Source organism: Mchenga conophoros, linkage group LG11 (genome assembly GCF_057382185.1).
Source record: "Mchenga conophoros isolate Kocher_MC1m ecotype Shallow Benthic linkage group LG11, M_conophoros_male_GT1.1, whole genome shotgun sequence".
In the NCBI taxonomy this organism is placed as follows: Eukaryota; Metazoa; Chordata; class Actinopteri; order Cichliformes; family Cichlidae; genus Mchenga; species Mchenga conophoros.
In genome coordinates, this window is record NC_140536.1 from 23388644 (window position 1) to 23407382 (window position 18739).

Sequence of the window (18739 nt, forward strand, 5' to 3'; positions counted from 1 at the left end):
AATTAAACTGATTTTTAACATGACCTGCTCAAAAGTCGTTTACCGCAGTCTGTGGCCAAGACGAATGCTCCATTGCAATCAAACGATGCGTGATGATGTGCATGTGGCGTTCCATACATGTAAGTACGTATGTAGTATCATGGTCTTTACAGGATTTATATCTGACTTTGCTATTTTGACACAAAGGTCTGTTTTTTTTCTAAAAGAAAGGTCCTAAACAGGAATCCCAGCTTAACTGTAAATATTAAGTTTAACTCAATGCAGCACTCAGTGTGTTTCATCTCAGTTGTTCAATGTGTGGTCCTTTGTCTTCTTAACTTTATAGTGGCTTCTGAGAATAAATTATGCTCACATTTATTATCCTCTGAAACCCAGAATTTAATTTTTGTCCTCTGTTGGGGACATTTATATGATTTATGAGTCCTGCTGCACTGTCAATGTGATATCTAGGGCTTTCAATTAACAACACATTTGTGGGGGTTGAGCTAACAGACTACATAGACTTTCTTTTCAAAAGGATGGGAATTGCAGCATGCACATTTTATGTCCAGATGGGAAACAGATACCTTGTTTTGCTGATATTATGATTCTATTGCCAAAACTCAAATTGTTTCAATTTGAAACTCTTAGTGGTTATGTGTAGGATTTCAGAAATGTACCACCATTTCCAACCTATATGTCCTCACTTCAGAAAGCAGAGGGCAGGGTGAAGCAGATTTTACTTGAAAGTGTGGAAGGGAAGTCAGACTCACTGCTGTCATGAGGTAGAGGAAGGCAAGACATTAGAACAGGAAGGTGAAAGCTCAGAGGAAGACATATAAGCTTTTAAGGTGCCTTAGCATGAACAATGTGCTGCCACCCATACCATCCATAATAACAAGTATTAATTGTACGGCTCACATGCACGCATACGCAAGCACGTGCGCACACACACACACACGCTTTCTTTATCCTTTTTGATTAATAGGATATATGATAAAAATGCTTTGAATTGTGAGCCTCCCGTCTTTGTCAGTTAACTTTCAACAACACTTAAACCGGATTGACTCCCTGCACAGGTCAGTGCGTATATGCCAGTTGAGAAACCAAATTTCACAACTTCAGAGCCCTAGCTTGTACACCACTTCTTACCCACAATGGACTTTGGAGGCCATCGTGTTCCCTCTTTTCAGGCTCAAAAGCTGGTACGTCCTCGTCTGAGCCTTTACTTTCTTACTGTAATGTTTGACCCTCCTCCACCTCGTTTGTATGACTACACTTTCACCATTCTAAGTAAAAGAGTAAGGAAATCCCCTCAAAAATAATTTGAGGTGTAAGAAAATGACATAATTCTGTAATCAAGCCAGACCTGATGTCAGCTACAAGGTACAGAAGATTTAAAAAAAATAACAACCTCTTCTGAGGTTTCTCTTTCCATCATCATACCCAGAACATCTCAGCTCCAAACTTTGTGTCAGGGAGTTTTTTTTACACTATATATGGTATTTTCCCACACTCTTATTTCCTAAAGGGCCATAACAGCAAGTGTATCTGCGTATTTGATATGGCTGTTTTTTGTTTTTGTTTTTAAACTTGTTTGTTTTGTTTAAATGCCAAATACCCTGATGCACTTGTCCCATCGTGTCTAGGCATGGGACAGTACCAACCTGGGGCTCTTTTGCACGCATGCAATTTTCTAAAATAAAAAATTCACCAAGAAAAACAAAGAGCTTTACTTTGTTTCCTGCTAAAAGAACACAGTTTTATCAGGCTGGTTGTGGACCCTGAAAAGAAATACACATTACACATTGAACATTATGTATCCTTTTCCTTTTATTTCACAATTATTATTATTTGATACATTTTGGTATATAGAAAATAATTAACATCAAAGCATATCTGCAGAAGATATAAGAGATATATTAGAGACACAGAAAGAATCTTGACAGTGCATTCTGAAGGAAATGGTGGCAGGTGTGATGCTAAAAGTAGAGCCACTTTGCAGCGTGCAAACACAGCTACGACAGCTATCTTCCCTGACTTATAGCTTCTCTGAGGTTATCTTAAACAAGAATGTAGGGTTGTAAAACACAAAGCACATAACAGCGTTTCCACTTAGTTTAAGTGACATAATAATAATAATAATAATAATGCATGTAATTTGAAAATGCCATTATTGATCTAAAAGGTGTTTTGGTTGTATGTTAGTGAGTTTCTGAATCTTAATTTGCTGAGCTGTAAAAAACAAAACAAACAAACAAACAAACAAAACCCCAAACAAACAAAAGACTTAACACTTTAAAAAAATATAAAATCTTAGAAATGTGCACTGTAATATGTGCAAAATTAGAAAAAATGTTTTAGACATAAGCACACATTTTGAGCAAAAATCTGCTATGTAAACAAAAGAAAAGTAAACATTTTAAATGCAAACTTATTTTATTGCTAGTCAGGTTAAAGACTATTCCACTATAATTCTTTTTAAAATATTTGTGAATCAGTTTTAAGCATAAGACACATTTAGAGCAGGATTAAAATCTGCCAACAAAAACAAACAACACTACATGCTGTTGTCATCCGGTCTCCTGTCTGGACATTCCCAGTACTCATGCTACAACAGTGAAATGAAGATGTAAAAATACTGGCGACTATCAGTGCTGCCCCTCAGGCTCCATGACAGGAGGACCAACACAAAGACGGACAACAAACAGAAACAATCTGAGGACTTAAATACACCAGATTAGGAGAGGATGGACAACAGGTGGAAAGACATCAGGAACAAATCTGACAAAACAAGGGAAGCCAAACTGAACATAACACACATGAGATAAGGTACTGTCAAAATAAAACAACAAGTGACACTCACATAGAGACCCAGGCAAGAACATGTAAGCAAAGGGAGACGAAACTCAGAGACACGACTAGGGAGACACAGAACGAGGGTGAGAGAGTGAGGGACAGAGAGGGTGAGGGAAACCAGACACACACACAGATGCCCACATGCCTGTGGAAACGGGCAAATAAACAAGACAAGACAGACTCCACTGGGTGGCAAAATGACACAGGAGATACTGAGGAGGACACGCAGAGGCAATACCAAGGCAAACAGGACCCGAAAGGAGAAAAAAAAAAATCAATAGACATCAGGGCTTCAAACTGAACATAAGAATAGCAATAACTCTATAAAGAAAGAACAAGACCAAACACTGCAAAAACACATTCTACAAAATGCGTCATGGACCTAAATAAACTCAAAGCTGTGGGTCAATGAACCAGTACCATGACAGTAACATCATCATGATCACATCTGAGCTTTCTCACGAAAGAGTATGTTTCTCTGTTCATCTTCCCTAAACTGACTGGTTCTCTACACCCATCATCTGTTTCAGCTCGTCGTCTTCATCATACAGATACTTACAGATATCTACTTTTAACCCTTTTGGGTGAGCATATGTCACTATGATGCATGTGTGGAATGTGAGAGTCATTTTTATATATAAACATCTGTTTGTCAGTTACACAGAATAACATCCTCCAGCCCTTGAACTCATGACATGAAACTGAATTCACTTCCTCTCAGGAGTGTAAAGTTGTTCTACTTACATCTGAGTCAAAATCTGTTCATCTTCACTAAGCTAACAGATTCTCTACAGCCATCATCCGTTCCAGCTCTTCCTGTTGATCCTGACCGTGATCAGGCTGCTGTCTCTGGCCTACACCAAGATCCCAGAGTGAGCCTTTTGGTTCAGTTTTACTACATCTCAGCATGGCCAGTAAGTGTTGCCTGAAGTTTCCACACAGGCCGAGATACAGCAGAGGCCTCAGGCTGGCGTGAAGGCAGCCTAACGCAGAGGTGACCGTGAGAAGGGTTTTTAGTGAACTTTCAGAACCTTCCTGTGAATCATTAGGAGGATCCCGAAGTCTGTTCTGGAGAGTGTCCAAAACAAGTATGAAGTTGTACGGCATCCAACACAGACAGAATACGACCACCAGAGACAGGATGACGGTGACATTTCTCGGGATTGGGAGGCCATTACAGCTGCACTGCCGCCGTAGCATATGTGAGCAAAAGATCATCAACATGAGTCCAGGTAGCACCAAGCCAAATATGTGGTGGAGCAGGCGTGACCACAACTGCCAGTCAGTTCCAGATTGAGGGTAGATATTAACACAAGTATTAACTTCTGTGTAATTATTTTTACCCACCAGGAAAATCCAGTCAGGTGCAGTGAGGAGGACAGAGATAAGCCAGACTGACAGGCAGCTGATGTGAACTAACCAGTGCCTCCCGTGGGAATATAACTGGATGCCATGGATGGCAGAGAGGTAGTTTTGAAGACTGATGCAAACCAGCAGAAAGATCCCACAATAGTAGTTGAGCTAGAAGAAGACAGGGAGAACTTTTAGTGTAAGACACAAACCTCTAACATCTATAAAAATTACACTTCATTTCTTCCCTTTCACATCTGTCCTACTCTAAACTGCTGTTCTAAGCTTGTTCTCTTCCATATAAATTTTAAATACTCAGTGGATGTCACTGTCATCCTGTTGAGTACAATGACTCTGTTCAGCTTTCTCACAGCTTCACTGAAAATGTCTTGTTTTCACTTTCAGTCTCTGTTTCACACAACATCTGGTCCTTACCTTGAAAACGACCCCAAAGACCCGGCTGAAAATCCCCCAAAACGAGTCACAAAGCTGAGTTGTCTGTGCAGCCCAGAAGGGCAGCATCAACAGGAGGAGGATGTCCATAAAACTCAGGTGGAGAATAAAGGTGTCCGATAGGCTCCACTGTCTCCTTTTTTGAACCAGAACTCTCAGGAGAATAATATTTCCCAGGATTCCAACAAAAAACACTACAGCATACAGAGCAGGGACCCACACTGCCTCACTGCCTCTTTCCACAGGAACATTATCCACTGTGCTGTTAAACACTGTAAACACTGTAGTGTTATTCACTGTATTCGCTGCATCGTAATCATAATCATAATCACGGGTGTTGTTCCTGCCATATTCCAAATAGTCATCAGACTTTAAGATTCCGTCGGTTTCCACATGCAGCTGTGCCATGTCCATATACTGTGGAGACATAAACAGGACAGAAGAAAATACATCAGTGCCACCCACACTGCCTCACTGCCTCTTTTCACAAAAGGCTCATCTGATAGTGATAGTTAATGTTAGGGTCATAGTCAATTCCACTGTTCACATCCAGACCATCTGTACTCATATTCGTGTTCTGTTGAACCAAAACAAAAAGTCAAAACACAGAGAGAAGATAAAAGCGCTGCAGTGCCTCAAAAGCTGTATGTCAGAATAGATTCCTCTGTCTCTCGTTCTGTGTGATGTACAGTACTCAGTTGTCGCTCCCCCCCTTTCTCTCTCTCTCTGTCACACACACACACACACACACACACACACACACACACACACACACACACACTTAAAATCTACAAGAAAGTCTCGCAGCTTTGTTATTAAGTGATGTTGAAATGGACAGTCAGGAGTTAAAGATTAGGAACGTTAAGCCAGCCAACACAGTTTTTGCAAGCTGATACAAAAAGAAACTGAAAGGGACATGCCTGATAATTATCAGCAGCTTCAATTGCTGCAAGAAAATGTGCGTAACGTTAAAACACTTCACAAAAGTCAAAATATATTCATATTGCATGAGGGCTAATCTATGCAAACAAATGCACTTACGTCACATAAAGAGCTTCAGCTGCAGAGTTTGGGAAGCTTTTTCAGGTGAAGAGATACATTATTTCTCTGAAATCTCTTAAGAAGCTGCGTTTGCGCTCAAAATTTAGGAATCATAAAAGTGTAATACAGAAAACTCGCACGTGCTGAGTACTCAATCTATAAAAAACAAGGGTCATGGTAAACGAGACGATAAGAAAAGCTGAGCTCAGCAAAGAATCTTCACTCACAATCATGCAGACGATGCGGACTCGTACCTTAAAGCCTCTCATGCACAGAAAGGACTTATAAACACCTTAACTTCTATTCCACTGGGATATTGTGGTTCATCACGCCTCACCTCGTTGTTTTTCACAATAAAATATTGCATTATAACAATTTAACTGCAACAGATAGGCCTACGACTAAAAATCTCAAAGAAAGATGCGTTTTCAAAAAGACGAGGCTCTGCGGTTTAGTAGCGCTTATACAGACGCGTTACACTGGCTCAGCCTCTGTGACATCCGGCTTTAATAAGAAAAAACAGGTGGTTTGTTTCGAAAAACCACGTAACGTCACTTCCGTGTTACTAGTTTATATGCCTGGCTTGATCCACTAGATTTCAGCAAACAAAGATAATCGAATAAAGAGCTACTAAACTAGAGGGAGCTGTTGATATTGTGATATTGTGAGATGGGGTGGGCAGTTGGGAGATCTAACTAGACACAAGAAATCATAAATAAGAAAAGTCCTAAGGAAACACTGGCTCAAAGACATCTGTTAATAAAGTAATTATCATAAATCAGTTATCATTTGATTTATTTGGGCACTTATCTTGAAGTATTATTTAAATTCAACCTTAAATAATGGCCATCGACAAAAAAAGCATGTTAGGGACCCCTTAAAAAGTCTGCAGACTTTGTCCTTTGAACTTCTCTTATAGATTTCATTTCAGGAATTATTAGGTAGTCATTATAATGTCTCTGGAACTTTTTGATGTACTTCAAAGTATTTTTATTTAGTTTAAAACACTTTTAAGTCAGATATTTTAGACCTGACAACTGTCATGATATGCGTGAAGTTGTTGTTTAAGGTGCAGTTCATGTGGAAGCCACAGGAGGGTGGTGTTGAGCGCATAATAAAAAGTGATGGCAAAACCTAAAAGACTGTCATGTCTGCTCCCTGAAGCAATATCGTAACAGCAACTACATGCAGATTTTTTTAAAATAAATATTTTCCATACAAATTACGATGTTATTAAACGGAATAAACCAGGTCTTTTTAAACCTTTCTGGATTGTTACTTCTTCTATTAACTGCTCTTTGGAGTTTGAATCATTTCTTTCATGAACTATGTGAGGCAGAAAGACGTTACAGATTCCCCTATTTGCTGATTCATGCATGGTTACCTCCAAGTCTGTGTTTTCACATTTAGCAATCATTGTATTGTTTTTGACGGTTACGATTTTTTTTTTATCTTGACAGTTAATCCTTCGTTTCACTTGACAGGATGCTTCAAGTAAGCGTGCAGCTGTGTTGCAGTGGCTTAGTCATGAGTCACTCTTGACTAAAAGGTTTCTCTTTCCATCATTATACCCACACCGTCTCAGCGCCAAACTGCTCAAAACCAATTAGTTGCCCTAACTTAGTCATCTTAAGTAAGTTTTACTCAAATTTTTTGAGGCAACGAGTTTGCATAGTTTTTTAAGTTCTGGGAACTAATGAAATTTTACAGTGTATGTGTCAGTGAAATTTTCTATAATATAGACGGTACTTTCACACACTGTCTTATTTCCTTAAGGGTCATCACGACAAGTGCATCTGCATATTTGATATGGCAGTTTTGTTTGGTTTATTTATTTTAATAAAATTCTAAATGCCTTTCCTGATGCTCCTGTCCCATACAGGCTGGGGACAGACAAAAAACTGGAAATCTTTTGAATGTCAGGTAAATTGGTAACCACTACAGTATGGCGACACATGCAGTTATCTATAATAAAGAATCCAACAACACCTGGGATTTATTATCACACCTGCAAGTGAGCTCAGTTTTCAGCTTAAACAATGTTTTTTTATTTGCACAGACAGACAGATGTTTTTTTGATCCCACACGGGAATTTGCTGTGTTACAGCAACATGATAAAAAGTAAAAAATAGTACAGTCTACAATTCACAAGAAATAAACAACACAGTTATAGAAAAGTGCCTCTTGGTAACAGGCTTATACTGTGAGATAGAGTAGGAATTAATACATTTACAACGGAGATAAAAACCAAAGAACAGTAAAAATTAAGTTAGTAAAAAACAGTGAAGGTAAGACTGACAGAGTGTAAGAGAGAAGTGCAAATTTCATTAATAAAAAATATTTATACAGTAAATATAAGAAGAACAGCTGAATGAAAGTAAAATATAAAATATGTTTGGGCTTTTGTGCCTGGCAGGTGTGATCACGTGTCACAGAATGAAGAGCTTCATAGAGAACGGTAGGAGTGATTTCCTGTAGAGTTCTTTATGGCAGCGAGGTTGAATCAGTCTGAGGGGGAAGGAGCTCTGCTGCCTCAGAAGTGAGGAGTGGAGCTGTTGTGATGGGCTGTCCATGATGGAGGGCAGTTTGTTCAGTGACCTCGTGTCCCTCACTCCAAACACCTCCAATTTCAGACCAATGATGACTGCGGCCTTGCAGATTAGTTTCTTGATCCTGATGGCATCTCTGTCACCGATGCTGCCCCTCCCCCCAAGTAGACAACAGCAAAATAGATGCCATTCACTAACAACACCTTACTGCTTCTTCCTACATTTTATTAGTGAAATGAATAATTGTGTTTTTCTGTCAATGACATTTTATGGTAAATGACCTTGTCATCTGCATACTGTACTGTGTGAGGGTTTCCTGGAGTAAACTTGCAGGGTAGCAATAGGAAACATGTCATTGGAACAATTTTTACAGTAAGTATTGTGCTGGAGTGAAGATGCTTTGAAAGTGCCTGGATCTGTACCTGTATCATTTAGCAGAGGGCGCGTTTATTTCTTGGTACATTTAGATCAGTTTCTATTATGAGTTTCCTGGTTTGAAACAGTCCTGACTGCTACCTGTCGATCATCCACACTAGATGTATTTCCTTTTTTTATTTTTATTTTTATTTTTTTTTTGGCCTGTCCCGTTTGGCTCTTTTGCCATCAGAATTGTTGTCTAAAGGCAAAGAAAGATGCCCAACGGATTTACTTTACCAAACTGACCATCCCAGCCTTGCCGTAATGGTCCATTTGATTCACCTTTTATTGTTTATTTTATTTTCACTTACTGAATACGGGACAGACTTGACTGGGGGAAAGAAGGGGAGAAAGAAAGAGGGAAAGAGAAACAGCTGAGAAGAGGGACGGGGGAGAAGGGCAAAAGACAAAAACCAACAGAACGGGCAGAGAAAAAAAAATGCATATATCAATCACCTGGATTACCTGCTGAGAAAGAAAAAAGAAAGCAAGCAGAAGAGAACAAGAGTAATAGAATAAACAACATCACAATGATATATGGGAATATGACAGTAAATACTAAATGTTAAACATTATTGTGCAGCACATAAGATCAACAGAACACAGTGTGCTTTGAGGTAGGAGCCAAAAAGGGTGTAGTTTGTGGGTGTGATCACCCGTGTGTACACCTATGAGCATGGACGCGCTTGTTTTTTGTTTTTTAAAAGGTTCCTTCATGTAATAATCTGCTAGAGGGTGTGGGGGGGGCCACAGCCCCGTCCTCCAGGGCGTGAAGCAGGTGTGGAGGAGATCAAAACTCCAGACATCCAGAGGCCCCCAGAACACAAGAGACCAAGGAAGACCAACAGAGGGGCAGCTGCGCCACTGTCCCGGAAAGAGCTGAGGAGAGTCCCAGATGAGGGCTCACTCAGCAGCCGCGGAGCAGAAGCCAGGGGGAGTTGCAGTGACGCGCCCGTGAGCTCCGCCGGCAGCCAGCTGCGCCTGAGTGACCGAGCCCCAGGCCGAGAGGCCGGGGGCACCCCACCTCCGAAGTGGCCCGAGCGAGCCCCAGGCTCCAGGCCCCGATAAGCGGCCGCCAAGGAGTGAGCCGGTGTGTACCTGGACGCCCATCCCCGGACACAAAGAACCACCAACGCACCGATGTCTGAGGGGGTCCGCCACTGGCAGGGGAAGTGGTGGTAGGGGGAGATAGGCCTCCAAACCTTGGAGGGCCTGAGATGTCCCCAGAGAGGTGGCGCCTGACACCCAACCTGACATATAGACACAGACATACAGGCACACACAGATACAAACATCCATTCCCACCCTCATGCTCTCATATGCACTTACTCCACACTCAACCAACGTGGAGACAGACATAAAGAGACGTTGTACACACGATCACACTCCCCAAGCGTACTCTACAAACCGGGTCTAGGTGCCCCCGCCCCTGGAGGGGGGAACTGCACCCAGACCCAGGTGGTGTTTCCCTTTTCCCTGCGGTGGGGAGAGGCAGACCGCCCCGACTCCGCAGCAGCAGGAAGGCTCCACACTCCAGACCGCAGTCGGACGGCCAACTCCTCCTCCTAGTCCTAGCCCCCCTGCTCCAGCAGGTCGCAGAGAATGGGGGTGAGAGAAGACTCCAAACCTCCCTCCACCCGCTCATTGTAATGTTGATGCATGTGTGTTCTAAGGTGCATTTAAAACCCAGGAGGGCTTGGAGCTACCTGCCAGAGAGCAGCAGGTAAGCGCATGGTCCCTCCTGCTAGCCCTCAATGTCTACGTGTATTTAAAATTGAGAGGTGGGCAACGATGCCAGGGGTGAGGTGTACACCCTGATGGTACTTTGGACTCCGTGTATCGTGCCCACCCCCAAGATTCTATATGTATGTGTAATGAGAGTGTGAGTAATGTGAATGTCTAAGTTGTGGGATAAAATTGAGGCAGAGGCAGCCAGAAGGGGACAGAGGGGGGGGGGGGGGGGGGGGGGTAGCCTCCTCTGCACCCTGGTGACATACCCCTACTCCAAGGCCCTGCATGTGTGGGTGGTTGTGGTGGAGCGGGAAGAGGGAGGCAGCTGGAGATGGGGACGGGAGGAAGGGAGGGGCAAGTGTTACACTCCCAGTAGGCACCCCCATACTCCGCGACCCGCCAGGGAAAGGGGGCCCAGGCCCATCCAGACCGGGCCCAGTGCAGCAGCGCCGCCCGGCCCCACAGAGCCCGGGACAGTCCACCCAACCCCACCACAGAGAAAACTGCACCCACCCCACCATCCACTCATCTTCCAGACTACATAAGACAATAAACACCCAGGCTGAGATCTTCCTCCACCTCTCCTGTATCTCCCCCTCCTGCAGAGGGAGCTCCTGAGGAGAGGAAAGCTCCTGCAAGATGTGACAATCTCCCCCACCAGTTGAAGAGCCCCCCAGGTGGCTCGACGCACCGGCGGCACCCTGCTCCAGGGCTGGGCCCCCATGCACCCACCCGCCCACAACCCCGGCAACACACCAACCAGGACCCAAGCCCCCGAGGCCCGGTCCGGGTCCCAGCCCAGAGACTAGATGTATTTCCAAAGAAGCCTTGGGTCATTCAGGCCAGTCGATGCTTCTTCCTTTCTCTGACTGGATTTTTTAGAAGATGTGTTGGATGAAAGACGAGGTAGAGAAGAGTGTGTTCACAGCTATCCCAAGTTTGGCCAACAGGCAGTAGATTCTTGGACGCTTGAATCACATTGATTTATGAAATAGTGGTCTAAATGCTTTCTTCGGCCATCATGATCTTCTGTTACTCCTGCAGCATGGATCAGCTGTGGCGTGGTGCCCAGGGATTTAAAAAGCAGAAAGCTTTTAAGATTATTATGGCAGGCATTGTGGTTTTCTTCCTCTGTTGGAAGCTGTACAATATCACACGCTGAAAACATTTCATTTTGACACAAGCAACAAAGCTTGTTCAGTCACAGCATCTGATTCTGTATGCCTTCGTGGGTGTGGAATTCCGGTATCGGCTCCTGAGCATTCCCAGGTCTCTGTGTTCTGGTCAATCTGACCCCCCATCCCCTTCCTTGATGTCAAACAAATCTTATCAAGTCTACAAAACGGACATGAATGGACACGAAGCCAAAAACATCAGCACATCCATTGTATGTTTGTATATTTTTTGTGTTATATAACCTGAAAGAAGAAGTGGCTACTTTGTTTTCTGTATGTTACACTGCATTTATTAGCAGTGTAACATAAACCTAGCACAATCAAGTCTGTTTGCAGCATTAAAGTACACCCACACAGCCAACAGACTAATTAAAGGAATCTTTGGTGATCATTCTATGAAATTGGACTCACTTGCTGATAAAACCATTGCGTTGGAAACAGCTATCAAAACAGTGCACAACAGTTGAAAAAACACAGAACAGTTGGTAAATTCCTCTGTGTACTCCATGATTCAGGTCCCGTTTGAAGCCTCTAGTTTGTTTGATTTACTTTATTTGGAGGAATGACGGCAGATGAATTAGCTTTCATTCACCTTTTTGTTGAAAACAACCTAAAACTTACAAAAAATAACTTGATAATACACATATATGTAAGACATCGAACCTAAAACTCAAACCTGTAAAAATATGTACAAACAAACATAATTAAAAACATATAACAAAATCCAGAGTAGAAACTGATGAAGAAAAGTACAAATTGGGGTTTGCTGTAATTCTAAGTGACTGAAAGCAATCCTTTGAATGTCTCCAAATAACACAAGTGGAGGTGTACATCTCCACTTGTGTTATTTAGGTGAGTTCAGTTAAGGTCTGTTCATTTTTAGACATCCTTTTAAAAATAACAGGATTTCCAGGGGATGTCGATCCCACCCTGGACTATACCCTTTATAGTCATCAGGTGAGGATTTTACTTACAATACTAAAGGCTAAATTCATTTTCATAGACAAAATGCTTATTTTTCATATAATTAAATTTTGTCTTAAAAAAAACTCTTCATACAGTCAGCATCGTAAAAGTGAAAACATCTTTCAAAATTAAAATTTACTATGCGCAGTTCATTTTAACATGTCTCCATTGTGCTTCAAAAATGCTTTATTTAAAACAAACTACGACAAAATAACTATGGATAAAAAAGCAATATGGATATTTGCTACATTTTGGTATATATGGAAACAACAACAAAACAAATCTGCAGAAGATATATTAGAGGTATATAAGTCATGCAGAGAGATTTTTTTTTACAGTGCATACTGCAAGAAAGTAAATGACGTGTGGTGAAATTATGGCCACTTTTTCCTCTGTCACTAGTTTATACAAATGAAGCTTATGTGCAAGTTCAATAACGAAGATCTGTATTCACTCATCCTGGGTCAAAGTATTCACCAAGTAGCTGAATTCTGTATTTTAACCATGATCCGTTTTTTCTCCTTAGCTCTCAGCGTAGTAAATAAGCACATATGCACAGTTCTATTTTATTAATCTCCCAGAGATTTTTAGGGTTTTTTATGAATATGAAAATTGAAAAACACAGGCTGCAGGGCTGAAAGCTGTAAAAGCTTTTCTATTTAATTTGTGGCATAATAACAAATGCATGTATTCTGGAAATGCTGTGTATTGCTGGTGATAATGAAGACCACCATTAGGGCTGTAGTAATAAAGCTTATGTGTAAATTCAATACAGAAGATCTGTAATCACACACTTGCCTGCTTTCCTGGGTGTGTCTACTGCTTTTCCACACTGCTAATCTCACAAGTGACATCATTATTCTAGTCCAATCATCTTCGCACTCGCCTTCTTTGAGCCAATCAGGCTCTGCTTCGGTTTAAATCTGTCCACTCCATCATTCTCCCTTTCAGACTCTCTTTTATGCAACTCACCTCCTCCCCAGCTACACCTCAGACACCTTAGCCAGAGCTCTACTCAACCCTCAGTTTTCATCTTCACCACCTCCACCAGTGTCTAGACTCTGAGGGGATCCTGTTAAAAACTCAATCACTGGGATTCGGTTCTGCCATGATGAGTCATTGGACTCTAATCACCAAATACATTATTTTCTCCATCTCAATAAATCATGCTTAATCCTTACAAGTGATCTCTCCTTATTGAAAAAGCATTGATGCTGATCTAAAAAGTGTTTATGGTGCATGTTAGTGATTTTTTAATTGTTAAATTCTGATGAGCTGTATTAACAAATTTAGCAGTTTGAAAAAAGTGAAAAACGTTTGTTGACACATCTGTAACATCATAAAAACAATGCAGTTTTAAATATAAAACACACATCTTGTACAAACTTCAGCAAAAACAAAAAAAAAATCTGATAAAAATGTAAAATTAACATTTAAATGAGTAAATATGGTTTTAAATGCTAAGTTTACTTTTAGTTAAAAGGCTGTTCCAAAGTATTTGTGTGTGTTTGGGTGCAAAAAAACAATGTAAATAAATAATGTTGCTGAATAAAAAGTAATTGACATCTTCACCGTTTCAAGCAGAGTCAAAACAGAGCACAGGGATGGGCAACTCCAGGCTTCGAGGGGCTGGTGTCCTGCAGGTTTAAGATGTGTCCTTGATCCAACACAGCTGATTTAAATGGCTAAATTCTCCACAGGCCTGGTAATGAACTAATCATTAATTTCAGGTGTGTTGACCCTGGATGATATCTAAAACCTGCAGGACACCGGCCCTCGACGCCTGGAGTTGCCCACCAATGACATAAAAAGAAACATGAAACTATGTTTATGGCAATAAAGTTACAAAAAGTGTTTATGTGTTGTTTAATGTAAGAAGTCAGTAATACTATCACAGATAACAGTTTGCAGTATATCAACTTTCAATGATTACAGCGTTAGCTTAATGATAAATGTGTTAAAATCAGTTCACTAACAGCACAGATATTTCACTATTGATTAAAAAAAAACTATATATTTTTATTTAAAATAATAAGAAAGAGCTACATTTTGTGCTTTTGGATTAGTATGAGTCACCATGATGGATCTCCAAAACCTTAGCATTATAGTGAAATGTGAAAGTAGTTTTTGTAGATAAATATCTACTTGTCAGTTACACAGAATAAAGTCCTCCATGCGTTGACATGAGATTGAATTCATATCCTCTCAGGAGTGAAACAACATGCTGCTCACATCTGAGTCAGAAGAGAGCATATTTCTCTTTTCATCTTCAATAAGCTAACGGATTCTCTACAACCGTCACCTGTTTCAGCTCTTGCTGTTGATCCTGACTGTGGTCAGGCTGCTGTCTCTGGCCTACACCAAGATCCCAGAGTGAGCCTTTTGGTTCAGTTTTACTACATCTCAGCATGGCCAGTAAGTGTTGCCTGAAGTTTCCACACAGGCCGAGATACAGCAGAGGCCTCAGGCTGGCGTGAAGGCAGCCTAACGCAGAGGTGACCGTGAGAAGGGTTTTTAGTGAACTTTCAGAACTTTCATGTGAATTGTTAGGATGTTTCTGAAGTCTGTTCTGGAGAGTGTCCAAAACAAGTATGAAGTTGTACGGCATCCAACACAGACAGAATACGACCACCAGAGACAGGATGACGGTGACATTTCTCTGGATTCGGGCCCCATTAGAGCTGCACTGCCGCCATAGCATATGTGAGAAGATCATCAGCATGAATGCAGGTAGCACCAAGCCAAATATGTGGTGGAGCAGGCGTGACCACAACTGCCAGTCAGTTCCAGATTGAGGGTAGATATTAACACAAGTATTATCTTCTGTGTAATTATTTTTACCCACCAGGAAAATCCAGTCAGGTGCAGTGAGGAGGACAGAGATAAGCCAGACTAACAGGCAGCTGATGTGAACTAACCAGTGCCTCCCGTGGGAATATAACTGGATTCCACGGATGGATGACAGATAATTTTGAAGACTGATGCAAACCAGCAGAAGGACCCCACAGTAGTAGTTGAGCTAGAAGAAGACAGGGAGAACTTTTAGTGTAAGACACAAACCTCTAACATCTATAAAAATTACACTCGACTCCATCTTGCCTCAATGACTACCGCCCAGTAGCACTCACCCCCATCATCACTAAGTGCTTAGAGCAGCTGGTCCTAGCACACTTCAAATCCTGTCTCCCCCCCACCCTGGACCCCCACCAATTCGCATACCGCCAGAACAGGAGCACAGAGGTTCAGCGTTCAATACAATCCACCCCTCACAACTCATCAGGAAACTGACAGACCTGGGCATCAGTTCCCTCATCTGCAAATGGTTACTGGACTTCCTGACCAACCGCCCCCAACATGTCCGGCTGGATAACCACTGCTCATCTACCATCACAATGAACACCGGTGTACCACAAGGCTGTGTGATGAGCCCTTTCCTCTACTCCCTCTTCACCCACGACTGCAGACCTGCTGATGGTTCCAACACCATCATTAAGTTTGCAGATGACACCACGGTGATTGGTCTCATCAGTGACAACGATGAGGCCGCCTACAGGGAGGAGGTGGATCGTCTGGCTGAGTGGTGCGACACAAACAACCTGCTGCTTAACACTGAGAAGACCAAGGAGCTCATCGTGGACTACAGGAGGAATGCTGACCCACATCCACCCATCCACATTAAGGGGACGGCTGTGGAGCGTGTGAGCAGCTTCAAGTTCCTGGGAGTCCACATCTCCGAGGATCTCACCTGGACGACCAACTGCTCCAAGCTGGTCAAGAAGGCTCACCAGCGCCTCTTCTTCTTGAGGACTCTGAGGAAGAACCACCTGTCCTCAGACATCCTGGTGAACTTCTATCGTTGCACCATCGAGAGCATCCTGACCAACTGTATAACAGTCTGGTACGGGAACTGCTCTGCCTCGGACCGGAAGGCGTTGCAGAGGGTCGTGAAAACTGCCCAGCGCATCGCCGGAGCACCACTTCCTGCCATAAAAGATATCTACAGGAAGCGGTGTCTGAAAAGGGCTGGGAAAATCATCAAAGACCCCAGTCACCCATCACATGGACTCTTCACCCTCCTGCCCTCTGGGAGGCGCCACAGGAGCCTCCGGACTAAGACCACCAGGTACCGGAACAGCTTCTTCCCCACAGCTGTCAGACTCCTGAACTCTGCCTCCTTACATCTGACCCACGTTAAACTCATGGACTGAACATACACACCCCCACAATGGACAACTGTACCCTCAAACACAATAATAATAACATGGAGTGAACCACCACTCACAACCACTAGCACTTTATATAGCCTCTGTAGAAACTATCTACACCCTCACTTATCTTAACTGCACTACTGTATAGCTCTGTGTAAATAATCATTCTGTACATTCAATAATCTTTAATCCTACAACTGTTTACAACTTGCATAGTTCCCATTTCTGTATAGCTGTATATCTCAGATTTCTGTAAAGTTATTTATTTCATATTCTGTATAGTTTTTCATATTTATATCCTGTTCATAGCCTGCACATAGCTTGTACTCACTACAGCCTGTACATACTTAGTTATAGAATATTCACAACATACTTCATACCGTGTACATTATAACATACCATAATAGACCCATTTCTGTAATATACTTACATATCTATATTATTGCTAATATATATTGTAATATATCTATATCACTAAAGCACTTCTGGATGGATGCAAACTGCATTTCGTTGCCCTGTACCTGTGCATGTGCAATGACAATAAAGTTGAATTCTAATTCTAATTCTAATTCTAATTCACTTTCACTTCTGTCCTACTCTAAACCTCTGTATCTAATCTTGTTCTCATCTTAAACATCTTTTAAGTACTCAGAGGATGTCACGTGTCATCCTGTTGAGTATAATGATTCTGTTCTGCATGTTCTGCCAAGAATCTGCAAAAGAGCAGGAAATGACAGAGTGCAGCCAAATATAATCCAAGCCAAAACAACTTTCTCAGAGCTTCACAGAAAATGTATTACTTTCACTTTCAGTCTTTATCTGTTCCACACAACATCTGGTCCTTACCTTGAAAACGACCCCAAAGACCCAGCTGAAAATCCCCCAAAACCAGTCACAAAGCTCAGTTGTCTGTGCAGCCCAGAAGGGCAGCATTAACAGGAGGAGGATGTCCGCGATACTCAGGTGGAGAATAAAGGTGTCCGATATGCTCCACAGTCTCCTCTTTTGAACCAGAACTGTCAGGAGAATAATATTTCCCAGGATTCCAACAACAAACACTATGGAGTACAGAGCAGGGACCCACACTGCCTCACTGCCTCTTTTCACAAAAGACTCATCCCCTGGATAGTCATAGGTGATGTTAGGGTCATAGTCAATTCCACTGTACACATCCAGATCATCTGTACTCATATTCATGTTCTGTTGAACCAAAACAAAAAGTTAAAACACATGTGTTGAAACACAGAGAGAAGACAAAAGTGCTGCAGTGCCTCAGAAGCTCTATGTCAGAATAGATTCCTCTCTCTTTCTTTCTCTCTGGGTAAAAGTGAAGTCAGTTCCCTGACATTTCCCTTTGGGAAGCCCAGATGAGCCTTTATAACACATACACAAACACATCACAACTCATATGGTGTGATGTAGCAATCGTGGAGTGGACATAAAAGGAAAGTACAGTACTCCGTTTCCCTTTGGTAAGCCCAGCTTATAGTGAATGCAAAACATACAACAACTCACATGTTGTGATTTAGCAATTGTGCGGCTGACATAGACAGAAAGTACAGTTCTCCTTAGTCTCTCACACTCTCACACACACTCTCTCTCTCTCGCTCTCTCTCTCTCTCTCTCACACACACACACACACACACACAAACACACACACACATTTTTAATCTATAAAACTGCCTCCCAGCTTTCCTTTTTACCGTTGTTAAAATAAAGCTTCTACAAAACCAGCTAAGCTTGCGCACACAGTTATTGCAAACAGAAAGTAGACAGAATTATCAGTAACTTCTATGGCTGCCAGTAAAATGTTCATAATGTTAAAAGACATATTGTAGGAGGGCTGATATATGCAAACAAATGCACTTACTTCACATAAAGAGCTTCAGCTGCAGAGTTTGAGAAGCTTTCTGCGCGTATGATACTAAAAGCAGGACCTCAGTATGTCCTACCGCTTCAACTCCAAGTAAACCAGTGTTAAAGGATCAGTACTGGTAGGATGTTTCTCGCT

The 18739-nt window shown here is 42.0% G+C and overlaps 2 protein-coding genes across 6 annotated transcripts; both read right to left on the reverse strand.

Moving 5' to 3' along the window:
* Nucleotides 1-1806: 1806 nt before the first annotated feature.
* Nucleotides 1807-6155, reverse strand: LOC146564098 (C-X-C chemokine receptor type 3-like). Of its 5 annotated transcripts, XM_085291592.1 has the most exons (4): nucleotides 5937-6155; nucleotides 5683-5838; nucleotides 4624-5058; nucleotides 1807-4359 (listed from the first exon to the last, which is right to left on the reverse strand). In XM_085291592.1, exons 3-4 carry the CDS (start codon nucleotides 5053-5055, stop codon nucleotides 3610-3612), a joined length of 1182 nt encoding a protein of 393 aa, XP_085147718.1. In that variant the 5' UTR covers nucleotides 5056-5058; nucleotides 5683-5838; nucleotides 5937-6155; the 3' UTR covers nucleotides 1807-3609. The 5 variants fall into 5 exon arrangements, with proteins under 5 accessions (XP_085147718.1, XP_085147715.1, XP_085147714.1 ...); XM_085291589.1 differs by lacking the exon at nucleotides 5683-5838; XM_085291588.1 differs by lacking the exon at nucleotides 5683-5838 and having other exon boundaries at nucleotides 5910-6155.
* Nucleotides 6156-11688: 5533 nt separating this feature from the next.
* On the reverse strand, nucleotides 11689-18705 carry LOC146564099 (C-X-C chemokine receptor type 3-like). Its single transcript, XM_085291594.1, has 3 exons — nucleotides 18599-18705; nucleotides 17575-17928; nucleotides 11689-15539 (listed from the first exon to the last, which is right to left on the reverse strand). The coding sequence occupies exons 2-3, from the start codon at nucleotides 17923-17925 to the stop codon at nucleotides 14790-14792; spliced, it is 1101 nt and encodes a 366-aa protein (XP_085147720.1). The 5' UTR covers nucleotides 17926-17928; nucleotides 18599-18705; the 3' UTR covers nucleotides 11689-14789.
* Between the last annotated feature and the right edge of the window lie 34 nt (nucleotides 18706-18739).